General features: G+C 54.5%; 1 protein-coding gene across 5 annotated transcripts in view; it reads right to left on the bottom strand.

The window, feature by feature from the left end:
- The window catches only part of RIPOR3 (RIPOR family member 3), a 99,578-nt gene that overhangs the window by 22,952 nt on the left and 55,260 nt on the right, over positions 1-21,366 (bottom strand). For 4 of the 5 annotated variants that reach the window (XM_012467442.3, XM_064382516.1, XM_012467445.3 and 1 more), the window contains 9 exons: positions 11,654-11,800; positions 8,805-8,883; positions 3,153-3,176; positions 2,810-2,863; positions 1,669-1,818; positions 1,412-1,475; positions 1,046-1,089; positions 767-892; positions 544-689 (listed from right to left, as the gene is read on the bottom strand). In XM_012467442.3, the coding sequence (XP_012322865.1) occupies positions 544-689; positions 767-892; positions 1,046-1,089; positions 1,412-1,475; positions 1,669-1,818; positions 2,810-2,863; positions 3,153-3,176; positions 8,805-8,883; positions 11,654-11,800 (834 nt within the window). Of the gene's footprint in view, positions 1-543; positions 690-766; positions 893-1,045; positions 1,090-1,411; positions 1,476-1,668; positions 1,819-2,809; positions 2,864-3,152; positions 3,177-3,492; positions 3,645-8,804; positions 8,884-11,653; positions 11,801-21,366 lie in introns of those variants that run through there. The other variant, XM_012467446.3, reaches the window with a different exon arrangement.

Consider the following 21,366-nt stretch of genomic DNA (forward strand, 5'->3'; position numbering starts at 1 on the left):
GGGCCGGGGAGTAAGAAGGGGACGCCCTGGAGATGCAAGGCTTCCTGGAACAAAGAGCTCCAGAGCCCACCACGCTCATGGGCATGTGACACGGGGTGTGCTCACGGACACGGGCCTCATGGATCTGTGGCTGAGATGGGGACGCAGGTGACTGCTCAGTCCTGGGCCTGGAGGCAGCCAGGGTAGGCCAGGAATGAGGGGGTGGGAGCAGCAAGGAGGGCCTTCCTGGACAGGTGAGCCTCCTCCGAGGAGCCAAGCCCAGGAGGCCCCGGAAAGTGTCCCCCCAATCTGAGTTCCTGGGGCTTTAATACCCAGGGGTTCCAAAGCAAGAATGGAAGCAAAGCTGGAAAGGCAGGCGGGGGCTGCAGAGAAAGTCCAGGCCTCCAGCTGACGGAGGGGCAGGAGTGAGGGACAGATGAGGACCCGTGAGGGTGGGACACCCTCTGTGGAGGCTGGTACAGGAACCCAGGGCTAGAGTGTGGCCAGGCCACCAAGGTCAGCCGGCCAGGCCTCCACTCTCCCCCGGGGCCAGGCAGGACTCACTTCCACTGCACCTCCAGCTGCAGCTTGATGGTGCCCAGCTCCGTGATGTCCACCACGATGACCTGCGGCCGCGTCGTGAAGAAGTCAGCGATGTCACACGTCACAGCGCCCACAGCCAGCGAGCCCAGGCCCCGCAGCTCCGTCACCTGGGGGTGGGGGCTGGAGGGTGGTGTCTGAGCCGAGCACCGAGGCACCCCAGCCCCGCCCCCGGCCCCATCCCCACCTTGATGTCCAGGTTCTCATGCAGTGTGGGGATGAAGGCCTTCTCCTCTTCGTCCCAGGTCTGACTGTCATCCGACTCGATCCGACCCTTGAGCTTCCAGCGCTGGCGGCCCAGACGCATGAGCACCTGTGAACCAGCCCGAGAGGGTGTCCCCTCGACGCCTGCCCAGGGCCCTCCCTGCCAGACAGCGCCCCAGCTGCAACCCTGGTTCCCAGCAGCTCCAGTCTCCCAAAGACCTGGTAGGGAGCCCTGAGGATTGACCCCAGAGGGTGGCCATACCTCATACTGGTCTCCGGGACAGAGGCGTGCGTAGCCCACCAAGCCTGGAACACAGATATGGCCAGTCTCCCCTCCGCTTTCCACTGTCCCTGACCTGGGACCACAGGTCCTCTCTGGGGGTCCCCCGAGTGTAGGTTTTCAGGTTCAGGGGGCAGGGATGCACTGTCATGATGGATGATGGACAGGAGGGTGCTGGGCCCTCACACCAGGCTCAGAGAGGGGTGGGACTTGCCAGAGGTCGCATGTCACATAGATGCAAAAGTCACGGCCAAGCTCAGACCCCTGGGATTCCGGTGAGCTTCCCCCCTCAGCAGAAGCCTCGGGGCCTCCAGGAAGTCCTCTGCCCACCCCCTTCAGCCCTATCACCTTTCATCCTGATGTGGAACTGGCCCAGGTGAATCTCCAGGGCCCCCTCGATGAGCCACATGTCCTGCGAAGCCCCAGAGGTGACTCAGGTGGCTGCCTGGGGCGAGGCCCGAGGCCACGGGGGCCTCTCACTGTCCCTGCAGCCAGACAGAGGCCACAGGCAGAGACGCCTCCTCGGGGCCAAGGGCACCTCCCCCGACCCCCGCTGGCCCAGCCCTGGCTGCCCCCACTGCCCAGCCCAGCTTGGCCCGGCCTACCTCGGCGCACTCGTGCAGGCTGCGGCCCAGCTCCTGCAGGCTTTCTCGGGCTGCGCGGCTCGGGGGGCACCTGGCGAAGGCCTGCTGCATGCTGGAGGCGCCGTCACGCAGGCGGCACTGGATGCAGTAGTCCTCATACAGCTCGTCCACCTGTGCCGGGCACACGGGCTGGTGGCACTGCCCACATCGAAGGGCAGCCCCACACCTGCCTGTCGACTTCTTCCCTCTGGGAGAGGCCGTCCCTGAGCTAAGCAACCCCCACCCCAACCCCACCCCAACCCAAACCCAACCCCACCCTAACCCAACCCCAACCCCAACCCCACCCCAACCCCACCCCAACCCCAACCCCAACCCCACCCCAACCCCACCCCAATCCCACCCCAATCCCACCCCAACCCCACCCCAACCCCACCCCAACCCCACCCCACGGCAACAGTCACCACCTGCCCAGTGCCACTCAAAGCACTCCCCACTGGCCCCAGTAGAACGTGAGCCCCCAGAGGCAGGGACCCACCTGTCTTCTCTGACTCCCCCGCCACCCCGCCTCACCTGCTGCATACCCAGCCCCTGACAGCAACTGGCACACAGTGTGCACAGCAAAAATGAGTAAAAGGGACAAACAAATCTGTCCCTTCCCCTCCCTCCTCTGCCTGGTTTTTCAACAGTGGAACAGGGGAGGTGACTCATGACCGCCTGCCACCCACTGGGCAGTGCGGGGAGTAAAGCAGGATTGGGAAACCGTCTGCAGACTCTAAAGTTTAAGGGATCTGCTATGCGACCTTGCGCAAACCCATGTTCATCTCCGGACCTCTGCTTTTCCATCTGTGCAATGGGCTGGGAGGATTCAACCTTCCAGACATCTAAGATTGAGCATGAGGTCTTTCTCCATCAACTGAAGAAAGAGCCCATAGGGTCCTCAGGGCTGAGCCCCCCCCAACGACTCCCACCTCAGGGCTGAGCCCCTGTCGTCCTTCAACTGGCTCGAGTTCCCTGCTCATCCTTAGCCTCCTGCAGCTCCCCACACCCAGAGGCCCTGACCCCTGCTCCGAGGGTGCCTCCCTAGTTCCTGCTAATCTAGCTGAGGCCCAGCAAGCTGGCACTGCCCCGCCCCACACCCTGCAACACCCACGAGCCAGCTGACCTTGCTGATGTGAAACTCCATCTTCCGAATGTGCCTTTCCACACAGCGCGTTTGCTTCTCCCAAAAAAAGGGAAGATGTTTGCAAAGTCGCCTGGGCACCCCGCCAGCCCCACCTGCCCCGCCACCCTCCTGCAGGTCCTAAGGCAGAGAAGGGGGCTTAGTGCCAGGCCAGCCCCTCACCATCCCCCAGGAAGGCTCATCGCAGAGCCTCCGCCTTCCCATTCCTAAAATGGGGAGGAAACCCAGGGATTCTGCCTGGGGGGCAGCCAGGAAGATGCAATGAGACACGGTCATTCTCATCCAGCCGGGCCTAGCCCACCTCACTCATCGTATGCAGACTCACCTTGTCCAGGTCGTAATAGAAAGCCTGTGGGGAAGAAAGGAGGGTGGAAGAAACTGTCAGAGTCCCAGATGCTCCTCCAAGGCCTATGAGGCTCTATCCTGGAGGCACCTGAGCTTAGTCAGAGGACAAGAAGCCATGCCTGCAGCCACCCCTGCTCCTTCCTCTGCCAACGGCAGGCTGCTGGCCATGCCAAGGACGGCAGTGATTAAACACATGCACGCTGGATGAGGTGGTTCTAGGTCTGGCTCATCTATTTCCCAGGTGTGTGTCCCCGGCAAGACATTCGACCTCTCTGGGCCTCCATTTCCTCATATGTAAAGCAGGATAGAGAAGCACCTACCTCATAGGGAGAAAAAGGGACACAGTAGGCCCTTGACAAAATGGGAACCACTGGGATTAAAGGGATGGCTTCAGCCATGACCAAAAGAACGTGAGGGGGATGGAATAGATGGCACACAAGTTCAAGCCTTCATGGCGAATTCTTCAGTTCAGTCCAACCATTCCAGGGGCCAGCGTACAACCAAGACAAATAATATATCATCAGGGCAGGCAAACCTTTCCAGAGCTTTCTAAAAGGCAGATAGTAAATATTTCAGGCTTGGCATTCCAGGGCGCCCCATGACAAGATCTATAAGCTAGGACCATCCTAGCCGGCATGGTGGCTCATGCCTGTAATCCCAGCACTTTGGGAAGCTGAGGTGGGTGGATCACCTGATGTCAGGGGTTCGAGACCAGCCTGGCCAACATGGTGAAACCCTGTCTCTACTAAAATACAAAAAATTAGCCAGGCATGGTGACAGATGCCTATAATCCCAGCCACTCGGGAGGCTGAAGCAGGAAGATTGCTTGAACCTGGGAGGTGGAGTTTGCAGTGAGTTGAGGTGGTGCCATCGCACTCCAGCCTGGGCAACAAGAGTGAGATTTCATCTCAAAAAAAAAAAAAAAAGTAGGACCATTCTGGCCAGGCACAGTGGCTCACCCCTGTAATCCAACACTTTGTGAGGCTGAGGTGGTCAGATCACTTGATGTCAGGAGTTCGAGACCAGCCGGGCCATCATGGTGAAACCCCATCTCTACTAAAAATACAAAAATTAGCTGGGCATGGTGGTGCATGCCTGTAATCCCAGCTACTCGGGAGGCTTGAGGCAGGAGAATCGCTTGAACCTGGGAGGTGGAGTGAGCCAAGATTGCACCACTGCACTCCAGCCTGGGCGACAGGCGAGACTCTCTCCAAAAAAAAAAAAAAAAAAAAAAAAAAAAGTAAGACCATCTAAAACATACAGACATTTGCCTATCTTAAAGTTACTTCTAGAACCAAGAAAGAGTGTGAAGTGGGCCTAAGACATGTGAACTGCTGTACCTGCCCGTGGGGCTAAATTCATCAGGGTCAAAGTTCTGTCGTAACTAAGCCCCTCTGCCACCATAGCGTGGAAGCAGCCATAGGCAGTATGTAAATGGACGAATGTGGCCAAGTTTAACAAACACAAATGTTTAAAAACCATTTGTTTAAGTGACTCTAAATTTAAAATATAGCGATCGAATCTCCCCTGGCTGTAAACTGGCAGTAGAAATGAGAGTCACTATATCTGAGCCTGGAGGGTTACCGTGGACATCCACCAGGAAGAGAAAGAAAGGCGTAGGAGAGCATGCCAATTGAGATTTCTGGCCGGGCACAGTGGCTCACGCCTGTAATCCCAGCACTTTGGGAGGCCGAGGCGGGCGGAACACCTGACGTCAGGAGTTCAAAACCAGCCTGGCCAACATAGTGAAACCCCATCTCTTAAAAAAAAAAAAAAAAAAAAAAATTTCTTTTTTTTTTTTTTTTTTTTTTTGAGACAGTTTCACTCTCATCACCCAGGCTGAAGTGCAGTGGCGCGTTCTTGGCTCATTGCAACCTCCGCCTCCCGGGTTCAAGCGATTCTCCTGCCTCAGCCTCCCGAGTAGCTGGGATTGCAGGCGCATGCCACCATGCCTGGCTAATTTTTGTATTTTTAGTAGAGACGGGGTTTCACCACGTTAGCCAGGATGGTCTCGATCTCCTGACCTCACGATCCACCTGCCTCGGCCTCCCAAAGTGCTGAGATTACAGGCTCAAGCCACCACGCCCAGCCAAGATTTCATTTTTGTAAGACAACTATTAACTCAAAACTGCTAAATGCATTTACATGATTATGTGACCAGAGAGAAAACTATGGAAAGATCAATACAAGATTGTTCTCAAGGGTTAAACAGGGTGGGACACAGATTGAGTGGAGGAGGGCGTTAATCAAGAAAGAAGGATTCAACTCCAAAAAGTCCCATGTATGTATATGTGTGGAATTGTACATGCGTGCTAATGAAATAAAAACTCCATTTAAGCCAGGTGAGGTGGCTCACACCTGTAATCCTAGCAGTGATTTGGGAGGACAAGGCAGGAGGATAATTTCAGCCCAGGAGTTCAAGATCAGCCTGGGCAACATAGCAAGACCCCATCTCTACAAAAATTTAAAAATTAGCCAGGCCCAGTGAACACACCTGTAGTCCCAGCTATTCTAGAGGCCGAGGTAGGAGGACTGCTTAAGTCCAGAAGTTCAAGGTTGCAGTGAGCTGTGATCGCACCACTGCACTTCAGCCTGGGTGACAGAGTAAGACCTTGTCTCTTTAAGAATAAAATATTTTTAAAACTAAGAAACAATTAAAACTCCATTTAAAAAATAAAGAAATAGGCTGGGCACAGTGGCTCACACCTATAACCTAGCATTTTGGGAGGCTGAGGTGAGTGGATTACCTGAGGTCAGGAGTTTGAGACTAGCCTGGCCAACATGGTGAAACCCCCTCTCTACTAAATAAAAAATACAAAAAATGATCCTGGCATGATTGTGTGTGCCTGTGATCTCAGCTACTCAGAAGGTTGAGGCAGGAGAATCACTTGAACCTGGGAGGCGGAGGCTGCAGTGAAAGGAGATGGCACCACTGCGCTCCAGCCTGGGCGACAGAGTGAGACTCCATCCAGGAAAAAAAAAAAAAAAGACAAAAAGGGAAGATTCCAAGCCTTTGAAAAGAACACTGACTACCCAGCAATGTCTCAAAAAGCAACATGTTGTTTAAATGAGAAGCAACATATCATGGGGGCAGGACCCGACATAGGCATCCTGCTGTGTGGCTCTGTGGGGTCACCCTGCCCTGGCCTCAGTGTGCCCACCTATAACATGGGAGCAGCTAAAACATACACGTATTTTACGCTTGCCTACTTTAGAGTCACTTCTCGAACAAAGAGAATGGGAAGGGAACTCCATGGGGTGAGACTCACACCTGTGTGAGAAGAGAGGTGGGTGCTGGAGCTGGGTGAGATCTTGGCAGCACCTCCTCCCACCATCTGCTACTGGTCACCACCCAACCGCCCACCAAGGGCGAGGCATGCTGAGCTTGGCAGGCCTTTCCCTCCCCAAGTCCCTGGCACACGCAGGCTGGGCCCCTGCCTCTCCCACTCTGCAGGCCCCGAGGCCTTCTCTGCTGGAGCCAGGATACAGAGATGGCAGCTTGCTTCTTTTTCTTTTTCTTTCTTTCTTTCATTCATTCAGACCGAGTCTGGCTCTATTGCCTAGGCTGGAGTGCCGTAGTGTGATTTCACCTCACTGCAACCTCTGCCTCCTGAGTTCAAGCTATTCTCCTGCCTCAGCCTCCCGAGTAGCTGGACTACAGGCACACGCCATTATGCCCGGTTAATTTTTGTATTTTTAGTACAAATGGGGTTTCACCATGTTGGTTAGGCTGGTCTCAAACTCCTGATCTCAAGTGATCCACCTGCCTCGGCTTCCCTAAGTGCTGAGATTACAGGCATGAGCCACTGTGCTGGGCCGCTGGATGCTATTTTGGTAGAAAAATTCATCTCCCCTCCTCATTTTCCCAGTTCCTCAGTCAAGCTGGTGGCCTGCTCTGCATGTTGGTGCTTTGGAGGAGGGATTCTGGGAAGCACTGGCTGGGAGGAGGATCCCACAGCAGCAAGGCCTCCTTGCTTTTGTTTGCAAATCTAATTCATTAAGGACGTGGGGTTTTCACAAGACAGCAGTGGAGAGATTTCCCAGATGAAAGGAAGATCCTCCCACCGGAAAGATGGAAGTCTCAGTATCCCCAGATAAAATACAGGACACCTAATTAAAATTTTCAGTAAATAAGGAACAATTTTTTTAGCATATGTCCCAAAGATTACATGGGATATACTAATACTAAAGAAATTTGTAATTTGTCTGAAAATCAAATTTAATGAGAGGCCAGGCACAGTGGCTCATGCCTGTAATCCCAGCACTTTGGGAGGCTGAGGCAGGCGGATCACTTGAGGTCAGGAGTTTGAGACCAGCCTGGTCAACTTGGTGAAACGCTGTCTCTACTAAAAATGAAAAAAAAAACAAAAAAAAAAAACAACACAGCAGGGCACGGTGGCATGTGCCTGTAATCCCAGCTACTCAGGAGGCTGAGGCAGGAGAATCACGTGAACCTGAGAGGTGGAAGTTGCAGTGAGCCAATATCATGCCACTGCACTCCAGCCTGGGCAACAGAGCAAGACTTCACCTCAAAAACAAAACCAGAAAAAACAATGCCGGGCTCAGTGGCTCACGCCTGTAATCCCAGGACTTTGGGAGGCTGAGGTGGGCAGATCACGAGGTCAGGAGATCGAGACCATCCTGGCCAACATGGCGAAACCCTGTCTCTACTAAAAATACAAAAATTAGCCAGGTGTGGCGACGCGTGCCTGTAATCCCAGCTACTCAGGAGGCTGAGGCAGGAGAATCACTTGAACGCAGGAGGCAGAGGTTGTAGTAAGCCGAGATTGTGCCACTGCACTCCAGCCTGGGTGACAGAGTGAGACTCCGTATTAAAAAAAAAATCTAATGGGGCACGCTATTTGTGAGTGTGTGTGTGTTTTGCTAAGTCTGTCTCTGCTAAGGGAGAAGCACAAACCAGAGCAGGTGAGCCTCAGGAAACAGAGGGCCCAGGGCCGGCCTCAGAGACACTGCCTTGGCCAGCACAGTGCCTCACACCTGTAATCCCAGCACTTTGGGAGGCCGACGAGGGAGGATTGCTGGAGCACAGGAGCTCAAGACCAGCCTTAGCAACATGATGGGACCTCATATCTACAAAAAATTAAAAAATTAGCTGGGCATGGTGGTGCACGCCTATAGTCTCAGTTACTTGGGAGGCCGAGGTGAGAGGATTGCTTAAACCCGGGAGATGGAGGTTGCAGTGAGCCGAGATTGTGCCACTGCACTCTAGCCTGAGCGACAAAGGGAAATCCTGTCTCAAAAAACAAACAAACAAAAAGACACTGTCCTGATGATGGCAGGAAACGCTGCCTGGCAGCTGGACATTGGAGAAACATGCAGGCTTCATCAAGGACAGCAGCAGAGGCCACTGCGACATACCCAAGATTCAACACCTGACCCACTTTCCTGGCATCACAGAAGCCATCAAGGTCTATAAAGCAGGACCACCTAAAACAAATGCACATCTATACACTGCCCACTTTAGCGCAACTTCTAGAACCGAGAGTGCAACGTGGGCCTCAAATGTGTGAACTGCTGTCTGCATCAGAGTGAAATTAACTTAGCACAACATAAAGAGGCTACTCCGTAAATTCACACCGTGACACAGGCTGGGGAAAGGGAGGGGTCTCACCAGCCTCGAATTCCTCCTGGTGTCCTTGTGGCATCCAGACAGGTGGTCCAGCTCAGCCTGCTGCACACAGAGATGCTCCCTGCAAGGAGGGTGAGGAAGAGTTTCAAACGGAAGAGGAACAAGAAAGGGAAAGGAAACAGGCCAGACGGACAGTGTCCCTGTGTGGAGAGCAGATACGGGGCTCAGAGGCAGCCAGGAAGCCCCGCGCCCTCACACTGGAGGCTGTGCGCCCAGCACCACAACAAATGGGTTACACGGAGGTCCCCAGTTAATTCCCCCACCAAGCCCACAAGTAGGTCCTACTGTTGTTATATGCGTTTTATTTATTTTTCTTTTGAAACAAGGTCCCACTCTCTCCCAGTCTGGAGTGCAGTGGTAATAGTCACACTCACTGCAACCTGTACCTCCCAAGTTCAAATGATGCTTGTGTCTCAGCCTCTTGAGCAGCTGGGACTACAGGTGTGCGCCACCAAACCTGGCTGATTTTTATATTTTTAGTAGAGATAGAGTTTCACCATGTTGGCCAGGCTGGTCTCGAACTCCTTGATCTAAGGTGATCTGTCTGCCTCAGCTTCCCAAAGTGCTGGGATTACAGGCGTGAGCTATCGTGCCCAACCTAGCATACGTATTTTAGAGATGGACAAACCAACCCTTGCAGGTAGCAAGTACCCAGCCCTGGTCACACAGCAGAGAAGAGGCTGAACCCAGGTTTGAAAGCACACAGTGGCCTCAGAACCCAAAATCTTCACCTCCATGTTATACCCCTCCCAAGCTGGGGCCCAGCTCATGGGAAGGTCAGCATGGCACACTTCCCTCATGGTCAAGGGTCTAGATTTGAGGGCCAGGGCAGGAGTCCCATCTTGCTAGATTTGCTGAGTCACCCCAGGAAGGTCACTCACCCTCTCTGGGCTATACTGACATCACCTCAAATGTGGAAGAGAGAGCTTCTGCCAGGCTGCTACTCACTGAGGCATTGAGCTCTCTGGGAAGAAGCGGGTGCCTTGGCCCCAGACAAGTCTCAAACATGTGGTCCTTAAAGGACACAGAAGCTCCCTTCAGAAACACGCCTCTCCCCTCCACGCACACCCAGCCCCTACTCTGCACAATCACAGCTCACTGCAGCCTCCACCTCCAGGCTCAGGCAATCCTTTCATTTCAGACTCCCGAGTAGCTGGGACCACAGGTGCATGCAACCATGCCCAGCTAATTTTATGTATTTTTTGTGGAGACAGGGTTTTGCCATGTTGCCATGCTAGTCTCGAACTCCTAGGCTCAAGGAATCCACCTGCCTCAGCCACCCAAAGTCCTGGGATTACAGGGTGAGCCACTGCGCCCAGCCAAGGACGTATATTTTGAAAACCGTTTCATTCTAAGGTGATTTAAACTTTTGATTGACTCTGGTTCCTCTTTGGGCTGCCCTGTCTATAAAAAGAGATGCAGGTAGGAGAGAATTTAGGGTCTAAGTGCCACTGCGTCTGGGCAAAATCACTCCAGAAACCACTCTTTAGCCCACAAAGGCCCCCGTCATCTGGTCCCCATCGCCCCGTGACTTCATCCTCTTTCCTTTGGCTCCAGCCACGATGGCCTCCTTGCTGCACCCCAGGGCCTTTGCACGTGTGGCTACTCTGGCCTGGAATGCTCTTTTGCCATTATCTGCATGGCTCACTCCTTCACCCCTTCGGGCGTGTGCTCCAGTGTCACCTTCTTAGCAAGGCCTTCCTTCCAACCGCCCAATTTAAAATGAACCCTCCCTGCCTCCGCCTGCTCACCGTGGCCTGTTTTCCACTGTAGCCCTTACCACCATCAGACATTCTCTGTACCTTCTTTTCTGTATTGTGTATCATGTGTCTGTCCCCCACTAGGAGTCAGCTCCTCGGAGGGGTAGGGATTTCCTGTGTTTCGTTTACTGCTGTCCCCTGGCCGGGCACTCTGTATGCCTCAATAAGTATGTGTGGGCTGGGCTCGGGGCTTACACCTGTAATCCCAGCACTTTGGGAGGCCAAGGCAAGGAGATTACTTGAGGTCAACATGGCAAAATCCTGTCTCTACTGAAAATACAAATATCAGCTGGGTGTGGTGGTGTGCACCAGTAGTCCCAGCTAGTCAGGAGGCTGAGACAGGGGAATCGCTTGAACCCCCTAGGTGGAGGTTGCAGTGACCCAAGATTGTGCCACCGCACTGGAGCCTGGGTGACAGAGCATCTCAAAAAAATAAAAAAATTTGTGGAGTGACTCACTCTTCCGGGGCGGGCCTCAGCCCAGCTCATCAGTCGCTCTCTGAGCAAGTCTGTCCCTCGCTGGGACACCCGCTGCCCTGACCTCCTGCATGTGTGAGCTCACGGTGCAGGCAGTGGGCCTTTGCCCGTGCCGTTGCCTCTGCCTACAACACCCGTCCCCCAGAAGTGAGCATGGCAGCGGCTTCTCAGACTGTTCATGTGTCAGACACTGGTAGCACCTCCTCGGCGCATACCAGGATCACCCTCTCCGCCGAGGCCCTCGACGCACTGTCTCTCCGTTACGTTTCTTCATTGCACTCAGCACAGGCAGAAGTTCCATGACTGATTGCATGATTTGACTGTATTACTTCTTTATTGATGGCATCAAATCTGCTCCTCTGTACTTCATGCTCTACAAGACCAGAGTCCTCCTGCCTTAGTCACTGCCAGGTTCCCAGCACCCAAGGACCTGGCTGAGCGCACGCCACACCCTGACCTACATGTTGACTAAATGAATGGCCAGGAACTTAACCTGTCACTTCTTATAGACAGACCCACCCGCACTTCCCCAGGAACAGACAGAAGTGAGGTAGAAGAATGCATTTCTTAGAGGCAACACACAGCCCAGTCTTACTTGAGGCCTCTTTTCAATGCTTCAAAGATCTTCTTCACCTGCTGAGGCTTGGGATCCGCACAGACCGACCCCTTCCGCAGCGTGCCGTACATCTTGGAGGATTTTGCAGGCATTCGCAATCTCACAGAGTTCCTGTTGATGGACTTTCTGTAAGAAGGAATGGAGGGGAAGAGAGGTCAGAGCAGGACCCTGACAAAGCCCCCGCCAGGGACAGGCACTTTGGAAATAGTGAGCAGAACCACAGGGAGTCAGGATACCTGGCTCAGTCCCACCCCCATCACCAGCAAGCAGTGTGGTCTCCAGAAATGTGTGGAGTTTCCCTTGGCCTCAGCTTTCTCATCTGTGAGATAAGGAGCCTGGGCCGGGTATGGTAGCTAACACTTGAAATCCCAGCACTTTGGAAGGCTGAGGCAGGTGGATCACCTGAGATCAGGGATTCAAGACCAGTCTTGCTAACATGGCAAAACCCTGTTTCTACTAAAAATACAAAAATTAGCCAGTCATGGTGGCACGTGCCGTAATCCCAGCTACTCCAGAGGCTGGGGAACGAGAATCACTTAAACCCAGGAGGCAGAGGTTGCAGTGAGCCGAGACCGCATCACTGCACACCAACCTGAGCAACAGAGTGAGACTCCGTCTCAAAAAAAATACAAATAAAAATAAGGAGGCTGGATTTGAAGATTAAAAGAACAGTAATAAAAATCTGGTATCAGAAATGAACTTACAGCGAGAATATGATCAAGCAGCCTAAACACCAGTGCTCTCTGATCAGCACACTCTGCCTGTGCAGGCAAAGCCATGTGGGAGGCTAAGTCATAGTCCTGTACTTTGCCTGGCATCTGTTAGCTTTACCTGTCCAACAGCACCTCGATCTTCCTCTGGGGCACCTCCCCAGTTCTGCTTTTGATACCTGTGGTTTCAGGGGAAGGTAGCCTGACCGGTCAACAAGCACACACACATTTGCACATGCACACGTGCACATGGACGTTCTCCAGCAAATCCACATCCCAGGCCTGCATTAGTCAACATATTCTGCTCCTCTGGGCCAAGGAGAAGTATGGGGCACAACCCTGGCCTGTAACCAGCCAGGAGTTCAGAATTCACAGAAGGGAGAAGGGTTTTTTCCCCGTGGCATTGCTAACTGGGGAACACACACCTGGGACTTCCAGCCTCCTCCTTTTGCCACCATGTAGGGAGACTGGGGCGAACACAGAGAGGAGCAAACAGAGTCAGGCCGAATCCATGTGCCAGTGAGTTCCTGGATCCAGCTGTGTCTAAAGCTGAACCTGTCCATGGACTTGGCAGTTACATGAGCCAGCTGGCTCTCTTTTTTGCGTATCCAGCTGGATTTGGGAGTGTGGACTGGATGATCCTAAGAACTGCCTTTCAGTGGTGATGGTTGGGTCCCTCTACCTTTACAGAGGTAGCAGCATCTCAAGACTGATGACAGGACACGAGGCCAGGGCACCCTCATCACAGCACAGAGCTGGTTTCCTTGACGTCTAAGCCCCTTCCGGGAGCCCATCATTTTCCCATGAGGCTGGAGGACCAGGCTGGCTGATGCAGCCTTTGCTCACCCTCAGATGCTTTGAAGTCGTCCGCTCTTCACTGGCCAGATGCCCTGACACCAGGTATGACTTAATGACAACATTCTCACAAAAGAGACACGGCAGAAATGACTCTTAGAATTAACTTTGGCATCAGGTTTTTGTTTTTTTTTTTTTTTTTTAAGATAGTCTCACTGTCGTCCAGCCTGGAGTGCAATGGCACAATCTCGACTCACCGCAGCCCCCACCTCCCAGGTTCAAGTGATTCTCCTGCCTCAGCCTCCCAAGTAGTAGCTGGATTACAGGCATGCACCACCACACCTGGCTAGTTTTTCTATTTTTAGTAGAGATGGGGTTTCACCATGTTGGCCAGGCTGGTCTCAAACTCCTGACCTCAAATAATCCACCTGCCTCAGCCTCCCAAAGTGCTGGATTACATGCGTGAGCCACAGGGCCTGGGTCGGCATCAGTTCTTACAGGAGACTACTGGCCCTTCTCTTCCATCTCCTCTTTCCCCAGGGGCAGGAACAACGATATGCTGAAAGCAGTTTTAACCACAGGCACCAACCCACCCCAAAAGCTGGCTGAGCAACAAGAGGGAAGGAACAGGCCCTGAACAGCCCTGTGAAGCAGACCCCCACCCCCTGCACATATGCCCTCGACCACCCACTGGCTCTGAACTGTGGAGAGAGAGAGGGAAGAATAATGGATCTTAATCAAGCACCTGTATTTTGGGGGTCCTCTTGTCAAAGCAACTTCACCTCTACAACCACACATTATCCAAGCCTCTGTCATTTCACCGGTAAAATGGGACCACATAATACAGAGGGTGGTGGTAAGAATTCTATTAGATACCGGGCCCAAAGTGTGGCAGAAAGGAGACCTTTTACAAGCGAGCTATTGTTAGAATCACCACATTCTATCTGCAGCTTTCCCCTGGCTCACAGCTTCATAAATATCAGGTGCAGCCGGGCGCGGTGGCTCACGCCTGTAAACCCAGCACTTTGGGAGGCCAAGGCAGGTGGATCACAAGGTCAGGAGTTCAAGACCAGCCTGGCCAACATGGTAAAACCCCATCTCTACTAAAAATACAAAAATTAACTGGGTGTGGTGGCGGGTGCCTGTAGTCCCAGCTACTCGGGAGGCTGAGGCAGGAGAATCGCTTGAACCCGGGAGACAGAAGTTGCAGAGAGCTAAGATCGCACCACTGCTCTCCAGCCTGAGCAACAGAGTGAGACTCTGTCTCAAATTTAAAATATACATATATATTAGGTGCTTGGTAAATATTAAGCTCAGCTGAATGGGGGAAATACAGCGTGCCAAGGGGATTGGAGAACAGAGATCCCGGCCCTGCAGGCAGCTCAGGACAGTGAGTGCATGCCCGGGTGTTCCCAGCCAGGGACAGAGGCACATAATGACAACATTCTCACAAAAGGGACATGGCAGAAACGACTCTTAGAACTAACTGTGGCATCAGAGGGAGCTGGGGGGAGGGAGACCTGGTGTGCTGTAGGGTGGACAGCAAGGAGCGAGGTTTGACCCAAGCAGGCGTGGGAGGCTGCAGAGGGCCTGGACACGGGGCCTCTCTAGCTTTGGGGACCCAGGATGTGTGAGAAGAGAAGGGCAGCTCCCAGAGAACGTCCAGCTTCCCACACCTTTACAATGACACGTAATGTCTCTGGTAGAGCAGAGAAACTGAGCTCAGGCCAGGGCTACTGGGTTGCTGAACAGCTGACACCACGAGCCCAAGGGCTCCGGGAGCTTAGTGAGAACACGTGGGCCCTAGGTAACTGTGGGCACCTGCTACTGCCAGGAGCACGCTAAGGGCTTTATAGAAATATCTCGACTTTCACAACTACCCTATGAGACAGGTATTATTATTATTTTGAGACGACGTTTGCTCTGTCGCACAGGCTGGAGTGCAATGGCACCATCTCGGCTCCCTGCAACCTCCGCCTCCCAGGTTCAAGCAGTTCTCCTGCCTCAGCCTCCTGAGTAGCTGGGATTATAGGCACGTGCTACCACGCCTGGCTAACTTTTGTATTTTTAGTAGAAGTAGAGTTTCACCTTGTTGGCTGGGCTGGTCTCAAACTCCTGACCTCAGGTGATCTGCCCACCTCAACCTCCCAAAGTGCTGGGATTGCAGGCATGAGCCACTGAGCCTGGCCATTTGAATATATATTTCATGTCAAGTGATGTTTTCCAAAGCCTAGAGGGGCTGTGCTCCCTCCTCCCCTCGCCCTCCCTGAGGCCCCATCACCCACATCTTGAACCGGGCCCTACGCAAGGTTACCATCTCCAGGCTGGCAGAGATGGGCAGGGCTCCGGCCTCAGGGAGAGGCATGTTTCCAACAGTTAGGGCCCCCGGCAGGCCAGCAGCAGGCAGGGGGGCAGGCAGCTCAGAGGTGGGGCTGCAGGAGCCCGCTCACTATCCACTCCCCAGGGCCCATGCTCCCCAGCAGGTGTGTACCCTTGGCCCAGCCCCACTTTCATCCACCCTCGATGCCGCAGCCGTACCTGGACACACTTGCTCCCGGGAAAGCTCTGAGCCCAGTGCTCCTTGTCTGGGGTTCAACAGGACAGGTGCAGTGGTCACTCTGAGGGCCTGCCGACCCAGGGAAGGTGATGCATATGCAGCCTCCGGATGGCAAAATCAGGCTGCATGTCTGGCCTGGGTGTCACAGAAGCCAGGGCAGGGAGAGCCTCTGGGGCCGGATGTTTCACCAGCTCTGGGAGGACTCAGTAAATATTAAACAGCCCCTGGCATGCCAGACAAGCTTCCAGACAGGCACATGCACCCTGCCGGTCCCAGCCCTCACGTGAGGTCACTACAGCAGTCCTTCTGCCTGGTGTGGTGGGCAGAGGCCTTGGTGTGTGGCTGTTGCAAGCACAGGCTCCACGAGCAGAGCTGGGCTCAAGTCCCGCGCCTGCCCCCAGCCTCCAGGTGGGGCAATTATAGGACTGGCTGCACAAGCTTCAGGTGAAGACTCCACGCAACAAACACGTGAGCCAACCATTTACCCAGGTGCCTGGTGGCACTGGACACTTGATGATAGTGACAGGCAGGCACTCGGCACTTGCCAATTTTAAGCTCTTGTCTCCGAGCTTTTTTTTTTGAGATGGAGTTTCACTCTTGTTGCCCAGGCTGGAGTGCAGTGGAACAATCTTGGCTAACCTCAACCTCTGCCTCCCAGGTTCAAGCAATTCTTTGCCTCAGCCTCCTGAGTAGCTGGGATTACAGGCCCCCCACCACCACACCCAGCTAATGTTTGTATTTTTAGTAGAGACGGGGTTTCACCATATCGGCCAGGCTGGTCTCGAACTCCTGATTTCACGATCTGCCTGCCTCGGCCTCCCAAAGTGCTGGGATTACAGATGTGAGCTACCGAGCCCAGTGCCTTTTTTTTTTTTTTTTTTTAATTGAAATAAGGTCTTGCTCTATCTCCCAGGCTGGAGTGCAGCGGCATGATCTCAGCTCACTGCAGCCTCCACCTCCTGGGCTCAAGCGATCCTCCCACCTGAGCCTCCTGAGTAGCTGGGAGGATCACAGGAGTGCACCATCACACTTGGCTAATTTTTTTGTATTTTTAGTGGAGACAGGGTTGCACCATGTTGCCCAGGCTGGTCTTGAATTCCTGAGCTCAAGTGATCTGCCCGCCTCAGCCTCCCAAAGTGCCAGGATTGCAGGCGTGAGCCGCCGCGCCCACCTGACCTGCTCTTGGTGCTTTACATGTATGGACTTATTCCTCCTGAAACAGTCTTTGAGGTCAGGCCCCCGGCACAGTCCAGGAAACTCAGCTTGTATCACTCCCCTCTGGCTCCAGAGTCTGTGAGCCTGACAGCATCACAGGCAAGGTCGGATAGGAGCCGCCTCTTTCTCCAGCCGCCTCTCCTTGAAAATTAAGGCCTGCTATTTCGTTTTCACACCCACACTTCTTAGCCATCCCAACAAAGGAATTCCCAAGCTGAGGAGGACGTCCCAGTGGCTCCTGGCTCAGGGAGTACCTGCCTGACCACCTGGGGGTGGGAGACCTGGCTGAGGAGGGGAGGAAAGGGGGAAGGGCAGCCATGCCTGTCAACTGGGATAGAATGGAGCAGTGTCAGGGCCTGGCCTCCTCTCTTTCATCCTCTGTTTATCCTCTCATCTTTCTATCCTCCCACCCCCCAAGTCCAGCTCTTGGGAAATGGCCTTATTATAGCAATTATTCACACCTTAGTATAAGATTTCCCCACCAGGTTACTTCATCAAGTGAGTTATCTGATCGTGGAATAAAAAGCCCTGTCTCGGCCGGACACGATGGCTCACGCCTGTAATCCCGGCACTTTGAGAGGCTGAGGTGGGCAGATCACCTGAGGTGAGGAGTTCAAGGCCAGCCTAGCCAACATAGGGAAACTGTCTCTACTAAAAATACAAAAATTAGCCAAGCATGGTGGCAGATGCCTGTAATCCCAGCTGCTTGGGAGGCTGAGGCAGGAGAATCACTTGAAACCAGGAGGCAGAGGTTGTGGTGAGCCGAGATCGTGCCACTGCACTCCAGCCCGGGCAACAAGAGCAAAACCCCGTCTCAGGGAAAAAAAAAAAAAGCCCTGTTTATAGCGAAAGGGGTTTCCAGATGCCAGGGTGGGGGTCAGGGTGGGGGTCAAGGTTGGGGTGGGAACAGAGGGGGCATCGCCCACCCTCCCCACGCAGAGCCCTGCCCTCCCGCTGGGCTGTTTGCCTTGGTGGTGCGGCTGCACTTCGGCCTGCTCGGGTTGCCAGGGAGCAAGGCCAGAAGGTGAGGCCTGAAACTCAATCAGGCTGTCCAGCCCTGGCTCCAAGGGTCCAGACTCCAGGGAGCTCGACAGAGACAGGAAGTTAAAAATAGATGCACTATCTCCCCGTTGGTGTGGGCAGCTTTCTCCTTGCCCTTGCACAAGGGGGCCGCAGAGGCTGAGGCCAGGTGGGGGCTGCCCAGGGACCTCTGGATCAGCCCAGGCCAAGCATCCTCTGGAATCTCTGACAATGGGGTGGGGGGCCGGAGGGGTCTGGGATACTTACAGCCATCGGGGTTGTCTTTCCTAGACTAGGACTTGGACACTGTGGGACCCTTGCTGATGGCCAGCGAACCAGGGCGTCAAGGGGATGGGTCACTTCTGTCCTTCTTCCTCCCAAAGGACTGAGCCCAGGAATCCAGGAAGGGGCCAACGAGAGAGAGGGGCACAGCGTGGGGGCACTCTCTGGCAGAGCTCCCCTTTAGGGTCTGAGGGGACATTTCCCAGGGATGCAGGACATTCAGAGTCCCCCACAGGCCTGGCAGGAGGAGAGCTGCAGGCAGGGCCAACTGTGGAATTCGCGGGGTCTAGTGCAAAATAAAAATGCAAGGCTCTTTATTCAAAGTTTATTAAGAATTTTGGGCTGGGTGCGGTGGCTCACGCCTGTAATCCCAGCACTTTGGGAGGCCGAGGCGGGGGTGGATCACCTGAGGTCAGGAGTTCAAGACCAGTCTGGCCAACATGGTGAAACCCTGTCTCTACTAAAAATACAAAAATTAGCCTGGCGTGTGACGCACACCTGTAATTCCAGCTACTTGGGAGGCTGAGGCAGGAGAATTGCTTGAACCTGGGAGGTGGAAGATGCAGTGAGCTGAGATCACGCCACTGAACTCCAGCCTGGGTGACAAAGTGAGACTCCATCTCCAAAAAAAAAATAATTTTGGCTGGGCACAGTAGCTCACACCTGTAATCTCAGAACTTTGGGAGGTAGAGGTAGGTGGATCACCAGAGGCTAGGAGTTCGAGACCGGACTGACCAACATGGTAAAACCCTACCTCTACTAAAAATACAAAAATTAGCTGGGTGGTTTGGGCGTGGTGGCTCACACCTGTAATCCCAGCACTTTTGAAGGTTGAGGTGGGCCAATCACCTGAGGTCAGGAGTTGAAGACCAGCCTGACCAACATGGAGAAACCCTGTCTCTACTAAAACTACAAAATTAGCCAGGCATGGTGGCACACATCTGTGATCCCAGCTACTCAGGAAGCTGAGGCGGGAGAATGACTTGAACCCAGGAGGCAGAGGTTGCGGTGAGCCAAGATTGTACCACTGCACACCTGGGCAACAGAGCAAGACTGTCTCAAAAAAACCCAAAAAAAGTTTATTAAGCATTTCTACTTGGGAGGCTGGGGTGGGAGGATCACTTGAACAAAGGAGGTCAAGGCTGCAGTGAATGGAGATCGCACCACTGTACCCCAACCTGGGCGACAGAGACCCCTGCCTCAAAAATAACAAACATTTCTAGAGCACGACCGCGAAGCATTGAATACAGTGTAGAGCGCAGGCTGCGCGCTCATGAAGCCGGCCTTGGCTTCGGGGTCTGCAGAGCCTCCCCCTCCTCCCAGACCACACTGTTGGGGGTCCCAACAGTGCTTCAGTGGACCAGCCCACTCCAGAGCACACAGCTTGGAGAGGGTCACCTGGGCCAGATGCCCCCCTGGCCAGGTAACCGGCACAGCTGACCTTCCAGCCTTGATGACAGACCCCAACAAGGGGGCGGAGGACACTGATAAAACCCGGGAAGAGGCAGCTCAGAAATGGTTAAGTCGAGAAACAGCCTCATTTCCTGGACAGTTTATACTTAACCCCCGTCTCAGCAACACTTAAGAAACGAAGGGTCCTCCTCCCTCCCTGACCACTGTCGCACGTGCCAGCCACACACCTGCTTTCTGTCCCTTGAAGCTCATTCCCACCCAGGACATCTGCACCCCCTGTTGCCTCCCCCACCAAAGGCTTCCCGGCCCACCCCCACCTGCACACACACAGATCCACTTCTTCTGTCCCTTCCTGCCTCGGCTCCCCGTGCCCCTGCCTCGTTGGGCTCTCCGGGGAGACCCTGGCTGCCCTCCCCCACTCCCATTTCAGTTCCCTCACAGCACTGCCTCCGGCTGGATCTGTCTCAGTTATCGTTGGCTTATTGTTTACTGCCACCAGCTCCCAGGTGGGGTCTGGGTCTGTCCCCAGAGCCCGGGACAGGGCCAGAGTAAGTGCTCCATGACCATCTGCTGCGTGAACAGGGGTTCCTAAGGTGCTTCCAGCTGGAACACTCCAGGATCTTAACCCTGGGGTCCCGGCACCCAGCACCCATGGGAAGGGAGCCCCCGGGAAAGGTGAGTGAACTGGGAGGGCTGACCTCAGCGGGGTGGAGGTGGGGTCTGATCCTAGCAGTAAAGGCCCCTGGGAAAGAGTTCTGGAAGCACACACAGGAGCGACCTGGCCTGCTCTGGGGCTCAGGGTCCTCCCCCAGGACCTGGCAAGAAGCCATCGCCTGCAGGAGATTCAGCAGGAACTGGAGGTGGGGGAGTGGGACAGGAGCTCCACGGGAAGGGCAGGGAGGCTGGCGTGGCTGGAGCCCAGGGAAGAAACGAGACTGCTGGGTCGAGGTCCCAGGGGCCTCTAGGCGAGGAGGGCACTGGGTTGCATTCTAAGCAGGATGGGAATCTTTGCGGGGTTTCAAGTCAGGAAACAGCATGGTGGGATTTGGTTGTCGACTGACTCACTGACCTACTGGGTTCTGCACTCTGCTCTGGCTGGGGCCCCCCACCTGTTCACCCCATCAGCCCAGACAGACAGAGGTTTGGCCCCTTCAGGATGTCAGAAAACTGCCCCACTCCCCAGCCTGCCCACTGGCAAATGGTTCCCCAGGGGCTTGCACAGTGCCTGGCATGAGGCCCTGGAGCCAGGGGACAGCAGGCCTGAGCTCCTCGGGAGCAGAAACAACCTTCCTCCCAGGGACTTAGTACCTAAAGCCGGAGAGGAGACACAGGATGGGGCAGCAGGCAGGGCCTGGCCAGCCAGCACCCCCGGGAACTCGCAGGGTCAGTGCTGCCCCCCAGGCCCATCTGTGCCAAGCCTGCTCCCTCACCTGATAACCCCCAATGCCCCGGCTGCACTGGCTGCTGGCCCTGCCTCCCTTCTGGTTCCTTCCCGACAGCCCCGTGAGCAGGGCGCACCCATGATTCCCATAGTTCGGATGAGGACAAGGCTGGAACAGTGAGGTCACTGGCCCCAGGTCACAGCCAGGAGAGGTGGCTCCATTGCCTAGTCTTTCAGACAGGAAGAACGTTCCTTCCCAACCCCGCTCTTAGGAGACCCAAGCCCGGGCCGGTTTTGCTGTGTGACCTTGGGCCGGCGG

The sequence above is a fragment of the Aotus nancymaae genome, unplaced genomic scaffold (genome assembly GCF_030222135.1).
Source record: "Aotus nancymaae isolate 86718 unplaced genomic scaffold, 86718_ANA_hifiasm-v0.15.2.pri h1tg000029l, whole genome shotgun sequence".
Lineage (NCBI taxonomy): Eukaryota > Metazoa > Chordata > Mammalia > Primates > Aotidae > Aotus > Aotus nancymaae.